The sequence below is a fragment of the Rhinatrema bivittatum genome, chromosome 12 (genome assembly GCF_901001135.1).
Source record: "Rhinatrema bivittatum chromosome 12, aRhiBiv1.1, whole genome shotgun sequence".
Lineage (NCBI taxonomy): Eukaryota > Metazoa > Chordata > Amphibia > Gymnophiona > Rhinatrematidae > Rhinatrema > Rhinatrema bivittatum.
In genome coordinates this window covers 44,658,310-44,673,631 of record NC_042626.1, presented here as the reverse complement: position 1 = coordinate 44,673,631, position 15,322 = coordinate 44,658,310, and the positions used below count along the sequence as shown (strand labels likewise).

Sequence of the window (15,322 nt, the reverse complement as noted above, 5' to 3'; positions counted from 1 at the left end):
GTAGTCTCTCTAGTGGATATATGAGCATAGTCCCCAGAAAAAAAACAAAACAAAAACAGCACTTTTGGTCTGCTTGTCCCTGTTTTTCAGATCCCATGGAGCAAAAGTGGCTTTGCTGGGGCCCCAGAAGCTGAAGAAGAAATTTCCCTGGATAAACACAGACGGAGTGGCCTTGGCTTCTTATGGTATCTACTGAGTAGAAAATCTCCCATTTTGATAACATGAATTATTTCTATCAGTATATCTAGCACCATGAAAGATAATTCAGGTTGTAACGATGTTCTGCTGTCTTAAAGTGGCAGTGCCAAGTACAGCATTTCTAAGTGAACTAACAAAGGAACAAGATAAAAAAGAAGCAGTTTATTTTCCAGTTTTAAGGGGCCAATTTTCATTATCTTATCCAGCTGCCAGCAATGAGCATATTTTCTACCTGTGTACTTTGTAGCTAATTTTCAAAGGGAAACTACTTGAGTAGTTTATCTTTGAAAATGAGTCACAAGGTACATAAGTACAAATTACCTGCATTTTCAGCAGGCCGAGAAGTGGGGGTAAAACTATGTGCATAGATTTTTTTTTTTTTTTTAAGCTTTTTATTTCATCCAGGCACAGTGGGGGGGAAGCATGAGAGAGAGAGAGAGGAAAAAAAAACACAGTTCTGACAGATACTACATCGGCACCACCTACCCTGTCTAGCCATTGCCCCCGACCCACCCTTTTTCTCAAAAGAATTCAGGCAGACACTGAATCAAGAAGAGGATTACTTTATATGTCGTTGTTAATGGCTGCAGCATACAGCAACTTGTACGTAAGAATTATCCAGTCAAAGATTATACACTTTTAACATCAATGGAATTTGTCCAACTTCTTTGTGGTGGGGTGGCCACTCTCATCTGGTGCCACCCATCTTCTATAAATCACACACATGAGATACCATTCTCAGTATGAAAGTTGACTGTAAAAAATCAACTCCCTTCTACACACAAGCATCACGACCTGTGACCAAAATTTGTTTAGCAATCCAAACTCTGAATGCTGGTAAAGTGTCTCTTCCATGAGTAGCCAACTCTTATCTGTAATACAGAAGGATACACCAGCTCAGGCATGTGCTGTCAATGTGGGGTGAAGAATAGGCCCATCTCTACTGTAAAAGCTGAATCTTGACCAGCATATTGCTTCAGTTTTTTTAGATTCTTATTTGCAACAAAAGGGGCAGGAAAATTATCTTGCACACATTGCCCTCCATGATTTAGCATAATGCTTGCTGTGTGGCCATTTCTTCCACAGCCCTTGGTAGCAACATCTTACTTGTTGAAGGCTCCCCCTAACTACTACTGCGGCTAAACCTAACCAATAAACTTTCAAGTACATCCTGTATATTACTATTAAAGATATCCAAGCCCACATGTGGTAAATGCATCCCATCTGTTCTATACCTTCCTGGCCAATCTTCCACTTATGAGCTCGTGTAATGGACCATGTTCATGGACCATGGTGCACATGAACCTGTGCATCAATTTGTTTAACTTTTTCCTAGTTTTTTCCTTCACTCAGTGATCTCTTTTCCCCCTTCCATTCTCTCTAAGGCATGATGGACCAGGCAATGTAGTACACTGGAAACAAGCCAGTGACCGACAAGCAATCTCTTTGAATCTTTCAGATTAACTCTATCTATGGTGTGTGTAGTTGCAAGGTTATTGCCTCCCAAGTGGAGGATTACTGCCCAGGGAGGAGCTTGTGATTTTTTTGTATTTCTTCTGAAGAAACAGAGGCATTACCTGGTCCCACCTCATCCTTCAATGTCTCATCCAAAGCAGGAATGTTGCACTGCTAGTCCAGGTCTAGGTGCTCCCCCAACAGTCTGGACAGTGCTTTCTTGTGGGCCCAGTGGACAAATAAGTGTAGACATACCCAAATGCAGCATAGTCCTCTTGATGTATCTGGAGAATATACCAAAACTCACAATGAGCACCAAATTGCTTAGAGGAATTCCTAAACATCAATTGAAAAACCACAATTCGAATCCTCCGTAATGAATTATCTATTCGGGTCTATAATCCTTCTGATCCCAAAACCGGGTAAAACAATTTAAACAACGTTTAAATAAATGTATGTTTTAAGAAAAATATTTTTTGAGGAAGAGAGGAACGTTTCATATATCGTTATCATAGATCCCCACCAGGGGTAATATGATTATAATTATAATCATAAACGAACCTCCTCCGTCCAATATTTTTCTTGAGATAAATGTGATGACACCAAGTGCAAACCTTTCTAGTGTGTTTTTATAAAATTCTTCCTTGTTAACAACGGTGAAAAAATTTTCCTCCGAACAACTGTGAAACAACAAATATGAATGTCCCGGCAAAGTTATAATAATCCCGTGAGGGTATTGATGACTGATTTAAATGCTTATGATCAACCCCATAGGCATAGAAGACTGTAAATCAAGGCTTAAAAAATAAGCTCCTTCAACATCCCGACTCATCTGATGTTATTGATGGGTAACCGACGCAGCCGCGTTTCAGGTCCGTCCAGGGACCTTTCATCAGGGGTTTCGTCCTCCTTCAACGCTTAGTCGGTGGGTGTAGAGCTGTTGCCTGCTAGGTCTCACGCTTGAGTCCGGTTGACTCTATCCGGGTCACCGGATAGAGTCAACCGGACTCATGCGTGAGACCTAGCAGGCAACAGCTCTACACCCACCGACTAAGCGTTGAAGGAGGACGAAACCCCTGGTTTTGTTCCACTCCAGCCAATGGTGAATCTTTCTTATAAGTAAAGTATGCCTTTGAAACAACCGGCATTATCTCCTTAGGGATCTTTAGGCACTCTTGCATATATTCTCTTATCATTTCTACCGGAGTTAATTGCTTCACAAGTGGAAAATTCACCACTCGCAGATTAGAAAACCTTAAAGAGTTCTCAATCATCTCAAATCGTTTTTCTGCGTTCAGTTCTGATTTAATTATAGTTCCTTGAACTTTCAATAGCGGTTTTAACTTCCTTAGGACCATTAGTTTAGTATACCCTTCTTTTACTTTCAGTGATATGTGTTTCAGATTGAGTTCTGGGTCGATTATTACGCCCAGGTTACGCACCTTCTCAGCTAGTTCTACTGTTTGATAATCTCAACCTGCAGTTGTTGCAAAATTGACTTTGCTCCATACCTCTCCTGGTCTGTCTTTGGCCTGCAAATTAGGGTCATAATTTTGTTATGTCAGAGGTAAATGTCACTCAACATGAGCCCAGTAATGTTTAGGAAAGCGGGCAAACTGGGGAACCAGCTCACTCACACGTAATGCTGTGAAATATGCTAATGAGAATGCATACCTGAAAAGGCACATTTCAAAAGCAATGAAACATACCAATTGCAGAGCTTTTAGTAACTTTTTCAGACAATCATATGTGATTGATCTTATTGTCATTCCTTGAACTCACTGAATTCTCCCACCCCAGAATCCATTATCTTAACAATGAAATTGTTTACGAGGTTGTCTTACCCTAATACACATGCAAAGAAGCCTGTCCTGGCTAGTTTGGCTGCCGTTGATGATCTGGATATGCACTCCAGCTTGCGCTGTAGTATAGGATATACAATAAGATGACTCTGGGATTCCAAGATGGCCACACATTGAGACGTGAGCCCTTGAAGGATCTTCCTAACTTTTAAAGATACTATCTTTTGTAGTGTTTTTTTCTCTATGGGTAAGAGGGTAAAGCCAGTGTGTTTCCAGATGCCTTGGCACATCAATGCCAGCAGGTCCAATGGATAAATGTTTCCTTCGGCACCTGGACCCTCTTGTAAACTCTGTTGAGCAGTTGTTGAACAGCGCACCAGACAAAGGTTTACCGGCAACCGTTCCAGACTCTGAAACATCTTTAACACTGGAGCTGCTCCACGTGCCTCAACCCGGGATTCAAGTGGCTAACAAAGTGGACAGCATTTCTTCCTGGTCACAGCTGGATGAAGTTATGCCATTGACTGTTCCAGTGATGAGAGATGCCTGGTTTGAGGGGCTGACCACTGGGACGACCTTTGACTGCACCTCTGTGTGGAGGTGGAATCTTCAACTGAAGGCATTGTAGCAGTTTTGCCAACATTGGAAGTAGTCCAAAAACCTACGGTATTGCCCTTCTGCTTTACCAAGCACCCTAATATTACCTTGGATGTTATTTGGGAAGTCATCATGAAGTAATCTTCACAATTGGCCCACTTAGTGACTTAACATCAAGGTCTTTCTACTACTTTACACACACACAAAAGCAGGTATCTTTAATATCTAATAAGTAGAGCTATTAGAACCTAGAAAGACTGCTGTGCAAGACTCAGTTGGTGTTTTCTTCAAGGGCATTCTTTTTTTTTTTTTGCAAAATAAAATGGAAAAATTAGAGAATGTTATTTGTTGGTGCAATATTTGAATCATCAGTCTTCCAAAGAAGAGACTGAAATCTCCAATGAAAATGCTTCCAAAATATTTTCTTGACACATGAAAGTTTATGAAAATGTACTTCCCCTTATCTCAAAGCCCTTACAAGATAAGGGGGAATCTCAAGTGTTTGTTAATGTTGTCTTGGAAAAATGATAAGATGATGGCGTTGTCATCTATTCTTATTATAAAGATATAGCTTATAAATTGGATATGGTTAAACAAACATATTATGAATCTGAAAACAGAATCAACAAACTTGTACCCCATAAACTTAAAGCAAAGTATACCCAGTCACAGTAAAAATTAAAGATAGGGGATCTTCCACAAAGATGGCCCCTGGACATAAAGGTGTTCTCTGAACTCTTCCAAATACACATGCTTAAAGGAAGGGATCTTTAGATATAACTGTGATCCTGACCAGAGAGTTTTAGGAATTGTTTTCTCTCAGGTAATAGAACTAGGGGGCACTCCATAAAGTTAGTAAGTAGCACATATAAAACAAAATGGAGAAAATTCTTTTTCACTCAGTGCACAAGTAAGCACTGGAATTCATTGCCAGAGGATGTGATAGAAGCAGTTAGATTAGCTGGGTTTAAAAATGGTTTGGACAAGTTCCTGGAAAAGTTCATAAATTGCTATTAGTCAAGTTGACTTAGGGAATAGCCACTGCTTATAACTGGCATTAGAATCGTGGGATCTATTTAATGTTTGGGTACTTGCCAGGCACTTGTATCCTGGATTGGCCACTGTTGGAAACAGGATGCTGGGCTTGATGGCTCCTCTGTGTGACCAAATATGGCAACTTCTTATGTGCTTATAATTTACAAACTTGGACCTAACACAAGAACAGAGATACGGTAAACAGGTGCTAGTAAGAGGACCTCCCCCTCTTTTTTTTCTTCTGCGTATCCTCTCCCCCCCCCCCCCCCATCCCCCAATCTTTCAGCTAGCATCAGGAATTGAGCCCTACTTGACCCTCTATGAAAGAATTACAAAGGCAAATATACTAATAATTGAGCCTCAGTTATATTCAGATGTTCCAGCATGTACTCAGTCTATCACAGACATCCATAAAAGATCTGTGCTTCCAAAACTCTGAAACACTAGCCATATTTTCCATCTGGCATGTCCTATGTAACAGATTTTGCCAATGCCAAACGAACGGTCGGGTGGCGGACATCCAGGTCATTAAAATATTTTATTTATTTAATGTATGAATCGCTTTCCAGATTTAAATAGCTCAAAATGTTGCATAAAATCATGAAATACAACTTAAAAATAATAAAACAAATTAAATAGTTGGCGTTTCCAGCGTGTATGCCTTCTGGATGAACAAATTCTCCCCCTTGCCTCTGATTTTCAAAGCAGAGACATCATCAAACAAAAAAGCTTCCAAGTTAAGGACATTTTAAAGTCATTTATTTGTATTTCTCTTTTATTTTATATGTACCCACAACCTGCTTATTATCAGATGATACAGGCATTTTGGAGTCCTTTTTATCTGCCTGCTCTGATTTAAATACCCCTGAGCTTTTTCAGCCACCTCTCCATCAGGACTTTCTAACATTTTTGCCATTATCTTTTGAAGATACCCCCACCCACCCAACTATGCGCTGCTGACTGACTGTTGACTTTCCCTCATGTTTAAGCTTAAAAATGTCTTTCTTTCCTGTGCCCCCTCCCCCCCCCCCCTTGGTCCAGACTATGAATTACCCCTATGCTTGGGGTGGGAAGTACCACATGAGAAGTTATTTTTACTAATATGATTTATCTTTGGGTTTATAGCCTGAGTGGCAGATGAGACAGGCTCCCGGTCACCTCAGTATCATAGTCTTATACCTTTCTCACTTGTGGCACCACAGACCAGATAAAATCATCACACCTGAATAAAACAGTAATGTACTAGTATTGTGTAAGCAGACAGTAAATCCAACCAGAACATTAAATGGGAAAGTACAGTAGTGAAGCATAATATAAACTTGTAGCTTTTTATTTTATTTTAAATCAAGCAATGCAATGCAGAAATAACACTGGGTATGGCCTCTCAGCCAGGACAACCTGGCTAAGAGGCCAGGATATGGATCGGAAAAAAAAAAAGGAATTCTAATAGATTGGGAGGGGGGAAGCAGTGAAGTACACAACTTTCAGAAATTCTTTACCCCTGAGTACTCAAAAAGGGGAGGGGAGAACAGATCCACCCTAATGTCACTAGTTTGTAAAGTGTGCACCCTGTCCCAAACTTAAAATTGTGTGGGAGAAAAAAAACCAAGAAAATGAAGTCCCTTTTGGTGGTTTCGCTGATTAGATGACAAACCAAATAGATGAGCACTGCATTTTGTGGAATGTCTCTCTCTCTTGGGGAACTTCCCCAAATGGTTTACTTGGTGCTAAACAGGAAGTGGGCCTGGTTTCAGTCTCTTACAGAAAGACCACAGTCCACCAGTTTTTCTTTCCTAGTACCTGCCAGCAAGGGTTTGCGCTTGACTTCAGCTGAAAGACTGAAACGATTAAGATGACATACTGAATTTATGACAAAAGGCAAGGAAATAAACCTTCTCCCTCCTCTGCTGAGCTACTCTCTGTGCAAAGTTTAGATTACTTAACTTAGTCTCTTATGATGATGATCAGACATGTGCTGCTGAGCCTGGATAGAAAGTTTCTCAGCTCTTGGCTTCTCTGTCCCTCATTGGGATTTTACATGTAACTCTGCTATGAAGTAAGAACAGCTGTCTGTCTCTCTCTTTCCTCAGAGTGTAGACTTTTGTCTCTACCTCTTGATAATAAGCTCTTTGGGAGAAGAACTGATTGCAGGGCTGCCAAATACACTCCTCTCTTCCTGGCTCCAATTCCTGGCTGTTCCACTCCTCACACACAGACATAACCAGCCAAATTTGCACCTTTTCTTCCTTAAAAGGTCTCCCAGCCTCTGTTGGCGATGTAGTGCTGTTCTCTGGGCAGGCCAAACAGTACAGCCCGCTCACAACCTTCCAAGACTGCATGTGCCAGACACTGGCTCCTGCAGAACATTTGTCATTTACAGGAGAGCATACAGGAGTTTTGAATTATCTTTATATTCCTTCACCTTGGCTGTAGCAGCTTGCAGTCTCTGCCAGTCCAAAACACATCACTCAAATCCAGATGCAGCTTGGTCCACACTGTAAGGCTCCAACACATAAGCTTGTGGGAGTTGGAACCTGGTTTATAGTAGCTTACTACATTCCTTTTTTAAACTTAGCTCCTGCAGCCAGGTTCACCATTTCCTAACAAATCTAAAACCTTCATCTGTGCACCATCATCTCATCCACACATTGACTCTGGAGCTCAGTCTGCCTCTGGGGTCATGCATGTGGAACAGGGAGCATTTCTGAGAATGTAATCCTAAAGGTTCTGGATTTCATTTTCCTACCAAGAGCCTAAATTTACTCTCCAGTACCTCCCTCCTGCACCTTCCTATGTCATTGGTACCTACATGGACCCCAACAGCTGGCTCTTCCCCATCACTCTCTAAAGTTTTATGTAGGTGGCGCATGAGATCTGCTACCTTTGCACCAGGCAGGCAAGTTATGAAGTGATCCTCATACCCACAAGCCACCTACCTATCTACTTTATAAATGATGGAATTGCCCACCACAAAGGCCGTCCTTCCTTCCTGGTAATGGACTTCTGGAGATGCATCCTCTGTGCAAAAGGATAAAGCATCAACTGGAGGGCAGGTCCTCGCTACAGGATCACGTCTGCCACACCAAGGTAACAGTCTCTTGCCAGGTGATCTTGCTCCTCCAAAGCAGCACAAAGGCTACTAGACTGGAGTTGGGACCATTCTTTTATGTCCCTGAAGGCCTCCTTAAACCTCTGTCTGCCTCAACTTCTCTAGGTTCTCACTCTGGTCTCCAGAGATTTGACTTGTTCTCTGAGAGCCAGGAGCTCCGCATCGGATGCACACATACAACTTCCCACCAGCAGGTAGATAATTACATAAGAACATAAGAAATTACCATGCTGGGTCAGACCAAGGGTCCATCAAGCCCAGCATCCTGTTTCCAACAGAGGCCAAAACCAGGCCACAAGAACCTGGCAAGTACCCAAACACTAAGAAGAACCCATGCTACTGATGCAATTAATAGCAGTGGCTATTCCCTAAGTATAATTGATTAATAGCCATTAATGGACTTCTCCTCCAAGAACTTATCCAAACCTTTTTTGAACCCAGCTACACTAACTGCACTAACCACCTCCTCTGGCAACAAATTCCAGAGCTTTATTGTGCGTTGAGTGAAAAAGAATTTTCTCCAATTAGTCTTAAATGTGCTACTTGCTAACTTCATGGAATGCCCCCTAGTCCTTCTATTATTCGAAAGTGAAAATAACTGAGTCACATCTACTCGTTCAAGACCTCGCATGATCTTAAAGACCTCTATCATATCCCCCCTCAGCCGTCTCTTCTCCAAGCTGAACAGCCCTAACCTCTTCAGCCTTTCCTCATAGGGAAGCTGTTCCATCCCCTTTATCATTTTGGTTGCCCTTCTCTGTACCTTCTCCATCACAACTATATCTTTTTTGAGATGCGACGACCAGAATTGTACACAGTATTCAAAGTGTGGTCTCACCATGGAGCGATATAGAGGCATTATGACATTTTCCGTTCTATTAACCATTCCCTTCCTAATAATTCTTAACATTCTATTTGCTTTTTTGACTGCTGCAGCACACTGAGCTGACGATTTTAAAGTATTATCCACTATGATGCCTATATCTTTTTCCTGGGTGGTAGCTCCTAATATGGAACCTAACATCGTGTAACTACAGCAACGGTTATTTTTCCCTATATGCAACACCTTGCACTTGTCCACATTAAATTTCATCTGCCATTTGGATGCCCAATCTTCAAGTCTCTGCAAAATACTGGATAGCCCCCATTTTGCTGCTAGGTTTCAATCTGCATCTTAATTTGCTTAAGTCTTAAAAGCAGATTAAGGAGTGGGTATCTTTCAATTTAAGGGTTATTAAATGTAATTAGGTTTTTTAAATATATTTACTAGGTGTCTTTTTTTTTTTTTTATCATTTTTAAATTAGATAACTAAGCTATTGTTAGTGAATGACCAACAACAGAACAAAAAGTATGGTAACTGAACCAGATTTCAAAGTTGTCAGACCACATTAAATTTATCTGGCAAATATTAGAATGACTTGAAGCACATGGTGGTGCAGATCTCTGTTAACCATAAGCGACCTTCAGAGCTGCCCCACTTCTTTATTCTTTAAAACTATACAAATTGTATAGTAACATATATTTTCTAGAAAATGTTGATATAATGCAGGTACTGATAAGGCTTTTTTTGGTACCGGTCAGGTCTGGAGAACGAGGGCTGGTTTGACCCTTGGATGTTGCTGAATGCCTTCCGACGGAAAGCCCTGTCCATGGGAGTGTATCAGACTCATGGTGATGTAGCAGGTGAGCTATTCTTATTCCCAAAGCAGGAACTAAGGATGTGCCTCTTAACCCATTGTGAACCTGCAGGTCCTAAATATTTTAAAAGCAATAGCAAGGCAGGAAGTTCTGATACTGTTAGCCAAATGGTTTAATGAGAATGAGGTTTCAGCTGCCAAGGCTTCTGTTCCTACAACCGTGTCATGTTATTATAAAGTACAACTAGGTCCACTTGTGTGAACATTTTAAAACAAATATTTGCAGTCTCCCACTGGTGTGTTGTACAACTAATTTCTGAATTCCTTATATTACTTATTAAACCATCATACAGATAATCCATGATATCATGCTGGAGAAGAAAAATGTTGTAAAAGGAATCTTGTCTGACCTCAAATTTTATACATTTAATCATTATCCATGGATTGCTCTTTTGTTGATTCTATAAAAGGTCACAATCTATAAGAATCCAGTTTATTTCCAGGACCAATAATGGACCTCTGTACTGCCTTATTTGAGTGGAATTCACTAGTTTGTTTGCATTCACAAAGACTCCGTCCAGAGGGTGGCTGCAGTTAGTGGGGGCAGGGACAATTCCTTCCTTCCCCTGCTGAAATGATCCCCTTTTATGGCATCGCCCTCATCTGTCATAGTGCGGGCCCCACACCAAAAGAAGCAGCAAGAAGAGCAGGAAATTCAACCCTGAACCCTGCAGCCCTCGCACAGTCACCAACCTTAAGAACATACTGGATTAGACCAAGGGCCCATCAAGCCCAGCATCCTGTTACCAATAGTGGCCAATCCAGGTTACAAGTACCTGCCAAGTACCCAAACATTAAATAAATCCCATTCTACTACTGCCAGTAATAGCAGTGGTTTATTCCCTAAGTCAAATTGATTTGTAGCAGTTAATGGACTTTTCCTCCAGGAACTTATCTAAACCTTTTTTCAACCCAGCTACTCTAACTTCCCTAACCATATCCTCTGACAATTAATTCCAGAGCTTAATTGTGCGTTGAATATGAAAGAATTTTCTCTGATTTGTTTTAAATGTACTACTTGCTAACTTCATGGAGTGCCCCCTAGTCCTATTATCTGAAAGAGAAAATAACCGATACACATTTGCCCGTTCTAGACCTCTCTCATATCCCCCATGAGCCTTGCTCCTTCTCCCACATGCTGAATTTCTTGGCTGTTTGCTGCTGCTTCTATTGTAGAGCTGGCGCCACAACATGGAGATAAAGGGGGATGCTGTAAGAGGCAGCAGGCCTGAATTTAGGCATGCATTGTCAGCACCTATAAAAATTTGGCGCCGGAGGCCATTGCCTATATTGCCTGTTCCTAAATCCGGCCCTACCAGACTATAGCTACTAAAATGGTCAGCAGTCATTATTCAAAAACAGATGGGGGATACACTTTTTTTTAATTTAATTTTTTTTTAAAGATCTAAACATGTATATTCTAGAAGAAAGCCAAGATAGGTAAAATATGATGAAGCATTTAAATATCTCCAATGTTTACATGCATAGGAGGCAATTTTCTTTCAGCGAAAACCAGGCTTTAGAACAAGCGATAAGAGTGAAAGGGGGTAGATTCAGGAGTAATCTTAAGAAATATTTCTTTACACAGAGGGTGGTGGATCCATGGAACAGTATCTGAATTTAAGAAAGCATGGGATCTCTAAGGGAGTGATGGGAATTTATAGAGCTAAATTAATTCACAATATATTGTAAATATTTATTCCTTAAATGATCAGTTTTCCTGCTCTATTTCTTTCCCACAGTTAGACTTTACCTTGTTTTAATGTAACTTTACGACCTTCGCACATGTTATTGTTCTGTTATTTGACTCACTCCCCCTGTTATCTGTAAACCAGCATGATGTGATTTTTAATCACGAATGCCGGTATAGAAAAAACTTTAAATAAATAATTGAGCGGATGGGCAGACTGTTTCGTTTCTATGTAGCTTTGGCATTCTGTTAATACTGGTGTATTTTGATTTCCTCTGGATCATCACACAGGGACCCCATTAAACAGTTTGAAAGAAACATGAACTCCATGAACCTCTAGTATAACTCTGTAAATAATTTTTTGCAGATTAATTCCCCTCCCCTGCCAAATCTCCTCCTGGCTTCCTTAAATAAAACTGGTGAAAGTACATTTTAAAAAAACCATGAAAGCCAAGCTCCCTTCCAATCCCTCGTCCAGGTTCCTTAAATAAAATAATGGTGCTCCGAATTCCCCCATTCCTCTCATAGTTCTCGTCCCAGGATTTCAGATATAATGGCCCTATGCCTCTCGAAGTCACAAAAGGTTATTTTCCCCAAGCCAGGTGGGAAGAAGACGGTCTTGCTTCCTCCTGCATTGGCTGAATAGTAAGTGCCAATTGCTAGGACAGCCTGCATTGAGTTCTGAATGGGGAGTGGTCAGTTAGTATTTATTCAGTGCGGAGAATAAATACTAAATGACAGTAGGCTCTCAGTGCTGCCATCACGTAGGGGCCGATGCAAAAAAAAAAAAAAAAAATGCGCCGAAAGCAGGTGCTGAGTGTTCAGTGCCTGCTTTCCTAGTGTGCGCCCAAGTACCTCTCCTGGGGGCATCATGCAATATTTAAATTAGGGGGCGCGCAGCCAAGAAGGCGCTAGGGACGATTGCGCGTCCCTAGCGCCTTCTTGGCAGCAGGTGCCCGGGAGAGGTTGGCTGTCCGCGGGTTGAGAAAATGGGCACTGACTTTATCGATGTCCGCTTTCCTAATCTGCGCACAGCCACTGGTTAGGGAGATAGACACTGGTTAATAGAGCATCCGTTTCTCTAATCTGACCGCCGGTACTCTTTTTTTTTTTTTTTTTTTTTTAATCTTTTAAACTTTTGATTCCTCCGACTTAATAGCACCATGATATTAAGTTGGAGGATGTACAGAAAAGCAGTACTTTTTGGGATGTTCAGAAATTAACGCCTGCTCTGGGCAGGCGTTAATTTCTGAGTGTAAAAATGTGCAGATTAGACGTACATTTATTTATTTATTTATTTTGCATGTGGGCTGACTAACTAATAGCCTCATTGACTTGCAAGTGATGAGCACTATTATTTTCCTGGCAAGTTGGACACACGTTGTGGACTTGCTAATCCCCTTATAGCATGAGGGGCTGTGGACGCACATCCAACCGCGGGTTAAACAGTGCGCTCGGCCCCTCAGTATTTAACTGAAGCAGGGGAAGGTAAGATGGTTACCTCCTCCCCTCAACTTGTGGGAAGCCTTTTCGGAAATCTTAAGGAAGTGGAATGGGTGGCACTACCCTGGGATGCTATCGCTTTATTTTGTTTTTTTAAATGCAGGAACTGATTTCCTAGGAGAGAGATGGGGGGTTTGGAGCACCACTATTTTATTTAAGGCACCAGGGGTAGGTTTGCTGGAGGGCTCAGTTTCATGGTTTTTTTTTAGTCTTTTTAACTTAATCAGTTTGGCACAGATTTTCAGTGCTAACTAGTTAGCTGGAGTAACCCAGCCATCCTAAATGTAGCTGGTCAAATTTTGACCAGCTAAGTTTTCAGCTGACTATTTTCCTAAATCTAACAGGTTATGATCAATGTGTCTAAAGATAATCAGCTAAAATTAACTGGTTATTTTACCCACTCAGTAGGTGTTTTGAATACTGTATGTACCTCTAGATTTCAAGTCCTAACCCATCCCTTGGTGGCATCACTGCACCAATGCCCCATGCCATCTAGAAATATAGCAGAGCTGCTCTTTAAATCAGCCAGCATGGAGCTTCTGTCACATCCTTTCTACTGAACTTTCTCCTTTTTTTTCTTTTTTTTTTTTTAGGTTTTCAGTTCTTCACACGTGACATGGTGACAAGTACGGGGGAGCCGGTGACATTCAAACGCATCAAAGTAATTAATGTGAGTCCGGCTTCCAGGATCAAGATTTTCAAGGAAGTTTAAACCATAAACATATAACTTCAACATCATATACAATACCTTTTCTCCTCCTGATACTAATCCTCTCTAATCTTATTCCCTGCTGCAAACCACTACTACTATCAAGTTCACCCTCCCCTATCTCTACATTTTCTATCTCGCCTATCATTCTGTGATCTGCACTGCCCACTGCTCTTGAACTTCAGTTTTCTTCCCCTCATCCTGCCATTTCCACTGTCCCTGACTCCATCTCACCCTTGTCGCTATTGGCACACCTCTGCTTGTCTTCTCCGTATTCTCCTGCTCCTCCTACTTTCAGCCGGGGATATCAATCCCAGTCCTGGACCTTCAAGGCAATTTTTACTCCACCGTCCTATATCAAGCCGTAACCCCTCCAATCTTATCACTATTCCCCTTCTCATGCTTCCTTTGAATTCTGTCTCCAAGAAGCTTGCCTGTATTCATGACCTTCTTACCTCTCGTTCTCATCATCTCCTTGCCTTAACGGAGTCTGGGCTTTCCCTGAGGACACTGCTTTAGTTGCTGCTCTCTTCTCCCACACTCCTCATTCAGTAGGCCGTGGTGGTGGTGTTATACTGCTACTCTTCCCCTCCTCCTATAGATTTCATCCCCTTCTCCTACCTGAATCCCACTCTTTGTTTTTTTCTTTTTCTTCTTTTGAGGTCCATTTTATCTGCTTGCTCACTTCACTAGCTCTCTGGGTAGCTGTCATCTATCAACCCCATGATAAATTTCCCTCTCCTTTCTCATAGATTTTGATTCCTGGCTTGCTTTCTTCATTGACCATCTTCCCCTTCCCTTATTCTTGGTAACTTTAACCTCAATGTTGATGACTCCTCTAACTCTTATGCCCCAAACCCCATTTTTTAATCTCTTCCTTTGATCTCTGACTCGACTCTACCACCCCTACTCTCCAGCATGGCCACTGCCTTGACCTAGTCTTTGCTTCTAACTGCTGTCTCTCAGACTTCACCAGCTCAGTTCTTCCAACCTGACCATCAATTGACTTTCACATTAAACCACCCTCCCCCACATCTCATCCTGTCACCACCTACACCTTTGGGAATCTGCAAATTATTGATCCTTATATCTCCTTCACTGCTGTTTCATTTCTCCTTCCCTCCACAACATTGTCTGAATTTGTGGATGAAGCAGTTTCTTCTTACAACACTGAACTCTCTTCAGCCTTAGACACACTTGCCCCTTGTTTTACCTGTCCTGTAGGGCGCACTAAACCCCAGCCTTGGCTCACCTCTAGACTTCACTACCTAAGTTTCTGCGCCCGTTCTACACAATGTCTCTGGCTAAAAACCTGTGCACTTGCAGATTTCATACATTTCAAATTCATGCTGACTACTTTCCAGTCTGCTATTACATTTGCCAAACAAGACTACTATGTCCATCTGACAAACTCTTACATCAAACCCTCACCTTCTCTTTGCCCCACTCCATTCCCTCCTCAATCTTCCCTTGCCTCCCCCCCTCCCCTTCACTCTCTGCTCAGACTATGGATGACTACTTCCATG

General features: G+C 41.6%; 1 protein-coding gene and 1 long non-coding RNA gene across 3 annotated transcripts in view; one reads left to right on the top strand and one right to left on the bottom strand.

Moving 5' to 3' along the window:
- Window positions 1–15,322, top strand: part of FOXRED1 (FAD dependent oxidoreductase domain containing 1) — a 56,936-nt gene that overhangs the window by 19,935 nt on the left and 21,679 nt on the right. For both annotated transcript variants that reach the window (XM_029573220.1, XM_029573219.1), the window contains 3 exons: window positions 91–185; window positions 9,779–9,880; window positions 13,681–13,757. In XM_029573220.1, coding sequence (XP_029429080.1) covers window positions 91–185; window positions 9,779–9,880; window positions 13,681–13,757 — 274 coding nt within the window. The remainder of the gene's footprint in view (window positions 1–90; window positions 186–9,778; window positions 9,881–13,680; window positions 13,758–15,322) is intronic.
- The window catches only part of LOC115074090, a 60,342-nt gene continuing 45,797 nt past the window's right edge, over window positions 778–15,322 (bottom strand). Inside the window, exons 2-3 of the long non-coding RNA XR_003852183.1 lie at window positions 1,776–1,937; window positions 778–1,070 (exon numbers count right to left, since the gene is read on the bottom strand). This is a non-coding gene — a long non-coding RNA (uncharacterized LOC115074090). The remainder of the gene's footprint in view (window positions 1,071–1,775; window positions 1,938–15,322) is intronic.